Source organism: Leucoraja erinacea, chromosome 20 (genome assembly GCF_028641065.1).
Source record: "Leucoraja erinacea ecotype New England chromosome 20, Leri_hhj_1, whole genome shotgun sequence".
In the NCBI taxonomy this organism is placed as follows: Eukaryota; Metazoa; Chordata; class Chondrichthyes; order Rajiformes; family Rajidae; genus Leucoraja; species Leucoraja erinaceus.
This window is the reverse complement of record NC_073396.1, coordinates 6,072,070-6,078,069: the sequence shown is the minus strand read 5'-3', so window position 1 is coordinate 6,078,069 and position 6,000 is coordinate 6,072,070. Positions and strand designations below refer to the sequence as shown.

The 6,000-nt window shown below is 43.4% G+C and overlaps 1 protein-coding gene across 1 annotated transcript in view; it reads right to left on the bottom strand.

The window, feature by feature from the left end:
• The window catches only part of LOC129707109 (uncharacterized), a 58,260-nt gene that overhangs the window by 23,302 nt on the left and 28,958 nt on the right, over positions 1-6,000 (bottom strand). Inside the window, exons 31-37 of the mRNA XM_055651899.1 lie at positions 5,820-5,957; positions 5,248-5,297; positions 4,716-4,836; positions 4,489-4,571; positions 3,168-3,297; positions 1,933-2,123; positions 531-618 (exon numbers count right to left, since the gene is read on the bottom strand). Coding sequence (XP_055507874.1) covers positions 531-618; positions 1,933-2,123; positions 3,168-3,297; positions 4,489-4,571; positions 4,716-4,836; positions 5,248-5,297; positions 5,820-5,957 — 801 coding nt within the window. The remainder of the gene's footprint in view (positions 1-530; positions 619-1,932; positions 2,124-3,167; positions 3,298-4,488; positions 4,572-4,715; positions 4,837-5,247; positions 5,298-5,819; positions 5,958-6,000) is intronic.

Sequence of the window (6,000 nt, the reverse complement as noted above, 5' to 3'; positions counted from 1 at the left end):
GTGCAGTTGCAAACGTGATAAATAAAGCACCATTGAACCATTGAAATATGTTGGAACAAGAGGATTACAAGTACAAGCAGCACAGCATCTCACCATCCCAACTTGGTAATAGACCAAGCTGAACATCACCAAACCGTGATGATAGAGAACACGGAGCAGAGGCCTAGGACACTGGCTGAACTGCTGGTGGGAGCTGACAGAGGATCACCAGGGTGCTGGAACCAGATCAAAGTTGAAGACTCGGGGCAAGGAAAGAGGATGAGATGGGAGGATATTGGTCTTGTGGTGGTGGAGGTAGGGGTGGGGAGGGCAAGGCAGGCACGGCCAATGTGGTCAAAGGGAAGAGAAATCCCCTAAATGAGATTTCAATCACAAGGAGAGGGTTGGCAGCACATAATGAACCATGGATTCTTCAATCATTCCTATGTTCAAGTTTAACTCTACATTCTATTAGTCTAAACAAGGAATTCAAAGAAGTACAATTTCTCCAACTTGTCAACTTGAATGAAATTTGTGTCGGTAAAGCGTACCCTGTCGATTTCACTCCATGTGTCAGTCAAGGCCAAACAAAGATTTCCAATGCTTTGTATCGTAGACGAGGACCAGGATGAAGGAACACTGCAGACAAATGAAAATATCTCAGAGTTAATGAAGCATTGCTGTAAGTGGTAGCATAGTAATCCAAACCTTCGTGCTCTCAAGGTTCAACAGGAACATATCTAAGACCACACAGTGGCGTATCTAGTGGAGTCGCTGTGTCACAGCACCAGAGACCCAGTTTCATTCCTGCACTTGGGTGCTGTCAGGGTGGAGTTTGCACCCGAGTTCGGGTGTTCCTCCTTTCTCGCCATATCCACAATGGCATGAGATTTGGCAGGTTAATTGGTGACTGTAAATTACCCCCAGTGTGCAAAATCTGGTGGGGGAATTAATAGCAATATGCAGAAAATAAAGTGGGATTAGAATAGCGGAGGATGAGTGTAGATGGGTGCATAGAGACCATGGACCAAAGGTCCTTTTTTCCACTTCTCTATCTGTCGCTACTCTGCAATGAAAATCCTTTCAAGATATACCCATGAGATTTAGTTACTAATCTGAGTGAGTTTGATCTCCAAAATTAAAAACACAAAAAATCTCTCTCTCTAAATGATTCCCAAATAATCAATTAGTCTGCAATAGACCCAGCCACAGGGTAAGGATGTTCATCGCACAGGAATGTTTTGGGCAAGCATATGTTGACCATGGATTTTGTTATAGAGTAATACGGCATGGAAACAGGCCCTTCAGCCCAACTTGCCTATACTAACCAACATGTTCCAATTACACAAGTCCCACCTACCTGCCTTTGGCCCATATCCCTCTAAACAGTCCTATCCATGTACCTGTCTAATTGCTTCTTAAACGATAGTCCCTGCCTTAACGTCTTCATCCGGCAGCTCGTTCCATACATCCTTTGCATGAAAAAGTTACCCCTCAAGTTCCTATTAAGTCTTTCCCCCCTTCACCTTGAACCTATGGCCTCTGGTTCTCAATTTCCACACTCTGGGCAAGGGACACTGTGCATTCACCCAATCTATTCCTCTCAAGATTTTATAGACCTCTATCAGATCACCCCTCATCCTTCTATGCTCCAGGGAATAGAGTCCCAGCCTGCTCAACCTCTCTCTATAGCTCAGACAGTGCAGTACTGGCAACATCCTTGGTAATCCTCTCTGCACCCTTTCCATCTTCACAACATCTTTCCTATAACATGGTGCCTAGAGGAGCATGTATCAGGAACTAAAATGTTGTTATTTCAAGTCACCTGCTTCCACTGGATTGTAGATAGAATCTGTACGTTCTTCTTAGAAAGTCCTTTATGACGTAGTGAAACATCAACTACGGAACTTTTGATGTGATCTGTATTGTAAAGGATGAGCATTTCACACTCACCCATATCTGCTTTTTCCATTTCTGAGGAGAACTTCAATTGCAATCTTCTGATCTTCTTGATAGGTGCCACATTTTTTTAATTCATCCAGAATAGTTATATCAGATGCCAGGATTGCATCTCCATCAAGTTCACAGACCAATCGACCGAATGTGGTCACACTCTCCTTCGTCAACTTGTTGCCAGTAATTCCCTGGATTTTTGTCAAATGGTTAACATTGTTAAGATCGCTCTTGTTGTGTAGACTAATAATGCCACAATATATCAGCATATCAAGAACATGTTACATTTTTAGACACAAAAAGCTAGAGTAACTCAGAGGGTCAGGCAGCATATCTGGAGAAAAGGAATAGGTGACGTTTCGGGTTGAGATCCTTCTTCAGACTCGACCCGTAACTTCCTTTGGTTTAAACCAGCACCTGTAGTTCCTTCCTGCACAGGTAACATTTTTAGCTGGTTATCAATTTAACATCAACTGTGGGTTTCAGCTTCAGCTAAATGGATCTCAAATTATTCGCACACTGTTGAACACAATGGTGTTTAAAAATGCTCATGACTTTAAACGGGTGGTTGTTCCCAGACTAGATTCTACTAACAATTCCTTCAAAATGCAACCTCTGCTACTTGCCTTTCCAAAAGGTCGTGGAGTTTTACTGAATATTATTGATCAGACTGAATATTAATTATCATTATTTATAATTTGGGAATGCTGGTGTTCACCTTCACCCAGAAACGCTGCATAAACATGAAAAGAAAGTAGGTATGGGACGTAACAGTCATCAACAATTGGGACTGGCATCTGACAACTGAATAATCAACAATTCATTGAATGTACTGAAGCGTTAGCTCTTCTGAATCATCCGACCACAATCAGAGAGCAGTGCTGAACTACTATCGACCTCTTTGATGACCCTCGGACTTTCCTCAATCGAACTTTTGCTGGCTTTATCTTGCACTAAATGTTATTCCTATAAAGGGCTCAATTGTAATCATGTATTGTCATTCTGCTGACAGGTTAGCACACAGCAAAAGCTTTTCACTGTACCTCGGTACACGTGACAATAAACTAAATTGAACAGACGTGATAAACCTCCTCACTTACACCCAGCGCAATTATTGACAAAGTGTCAGGGTTGTACATTTAATATCAATTCAAACCATGCGATCACATGGAGGTGTGCCAAGATAACGGGTTCAACAACCCCAGGTTTGCATCTGCTTAACACTTCATCCTTACCAGGCAGATCTTGGCATCACTCAGAATACGTTGCTTTCTTGCTGATACTCTCCGTAAGGTATTAACTTTCGATTTCCCAACTAACTTGAAGAACTCCCGGCAGTTGAACCGAGTCCTGAAGTATTGATAACTATGAAGCAAAACAGAAAATACACAAGATATTATTATTGATATGAAGAGTTATTCTTTCTTCTCTGCTCCCGTCTGGCAGAAGGTGATGGAGTTTGAAAGTGCACAGGAACAGCTTCTTCCCCTCAGTTATCAGGTGTCTGAACCATCCTTCCATAAGCCGGGGTAATGTTTGATTCACCTCTTCCCTATTGTGTCCATTTAGACTCCCTTGGTACAACTGGACAGTAACAGTGCAACAAAAGTCTGGACCACACTACATTAAAGTCCAAGGTTATTCTTTGTCCATCTGTCCCTCGGATATCCAACGGGTCCTCACAGTACTGACTAACCCATGCACTGATCTTATGGCCGATTCCCCGATCACCGTCAGCCTTCTTTCTCCATTTGTTCAATTATCGTGACCCGCTGAACAGTCAATGGGCCCAAACCTCCAAACCCCTGCTCCCGGCACAATGCCTCTGACAAGCCATCCAACGGCCTTGCTGCCCAAGGCTCTGGTCTTCTGATGGCTCACCCTCTTAATCTGCCCCACACCATGTCCCCATTGGGACACTGTCCCCCACATGCCTCCACATTGACTCAGTCCTGTGAACATGAGACCCAAGATCATACCTCACACCCATTGGGAAGCACCACCATTTCTACCTCATCCTTTCCAGATATAATTTAGTGTGAATCTCTGAGATTTCCATTTCCCACACAACCTCTGTGCTTGGTCACTGAGGACAATTATCACAGTGAGGAATAAACACGTTGCTTTGAGCCCATGTGCTCATGTTAGGTTTCTATGAAACTTATAACAGCAAGCACCCTGGTTTAAAACAGATCCGGGGAATTCAACAAATAACTTGTGGCGGCAAAGTGGCGCAGTAGACTTTCTGCCTTAGAGAGCCAGGGACCCAGGTTCCATCCTGACTATGGGCGCTGTTTGTACGGAGTATGTACGTTTTCCCCGCGACATGCATGCGTTTTCTGCGAGATCTTTGTTTTCCTCCCATACTACAAAGACGTACAGGTTTGTAGGTTAATTGGTTTGGTATAAATGTAAATTGTCCCTCGTGTGCGTAGCATAGTGTTAACGTGCGGGGATCGTTGGTCGGAGCAGACTCGGTGGGTCGAAGGACCTCTTTCTGTGCTGTATCTCTAAACTAAACTAAACTGAGAAAATTGTTCCAAGGAAACAACATACTTGAACAGCAGAACATCCGCAGGTAAGACATCCAATGTGACATCAGTTCTTTCAGAAGTGAGCCTTCCAGCCATACACTCAAGCTGAAACGACAGACAACAACGTCACGTTGGGAACTGAAGCATGGAGACACTTTTATTAGTTATTTTCCTCTCAACATCCCACTGTAGTTTTACTTCAGTAGTAGGTTAACTGGACGTTTCTGACAATTCTTTAAATGTTCTCACCTGACTTTCATCCAGCACAACCTCTTTATCCTTCACTGCTTGAACGAGCTTCAGGAACACTGGGAATGGGAGGGTTTTCGTTGCACCACAACTAAAGCCTCTGAGGACAGCTTGTGAATATCTGGAACAGGTTGTGGCAATATTAATATCTAAGCAGTCCACTTTTGTCATCACTTTAAAACCTTCAATCACAACCTCCACACCGCTGCAATCTCAAACGATGTTAACATCTCAGGTTGTGATTTTAGACGTTGTCACAGCACGGGACAGAATATTCAACTGGTGAACAACTCTGGAAAAATCAACAAGTGTCCTTCATTCACAGCAATTTAATTACTGATGTAAATTGGTCGTAACACAAAGCATTGGGCGTGTTAGATGCACGAGAAAGCTCAAACTCAACTTAATCGCACGAATGATGACATCAACACTCAAGCTAAATAGACGGGCGTCAATGTCACATTGAGAACTGAGGCATGGAAGCACTGATTTAGGCATCAAAAACGGCAGAGATTAAAAGAGCATTGCTTACGTCTCAAAATTGTTGTTGGATTTGACCACAGCTTGAAAGAAAACGGCAGCCTGTGGAAGAAAAGGATTTGAATTAATAACTAACGTAACAGGGTTATGGAGTGTTCATACACTCACCGCTCACACAACATGGATGGAACAATATTCCTGACATCTAACGTACAATGACATGAAGCAGTGGACTTTCATAAATTCAGAGATTACACGAGCAGAATTAAGCCATTCAGCCCGGCAAGTCTACTCCACCATTCAATCATGGCTGATCTATCTTTCCCCCTCAACCCCCATTCTGCTGCCTATTCCCCATAACCCCCGACACCCGTACTAATCAAGAATCTGTAAATCTCTGCCTTAAAAATTTGCAATGACTTGGCCTCCACAGCCGTCTGTGGCAATAAATTCCACTGATTCACCACCCTCTAGAAATTATCACCCGTCCCCTTTCTAAAGGCAAGTCCTTATATTCTGAAGCTATGGTCTCTGGTCCTCTCCACATCTACTCTATCAAGGCCTTTCACTGTGATCTTCCTCATTACAGCCATCGTCTCTGCTGTAAACAACCAGATCATCTACCTGACTGGGAGTCCACTGTTTATTGTTCACGTCGATGATGCTTAAGTTGGAGGTTAACAGCACAGATGGAATCTCTTTGACGAGACCAGATGGGATTTTCCTCACAGTGGCGGCTGGGTTCTTGACGTTCCTCAGCACCTGATTTACAACAAAATAGGATAGAATTTACTGGAAGGCGAGA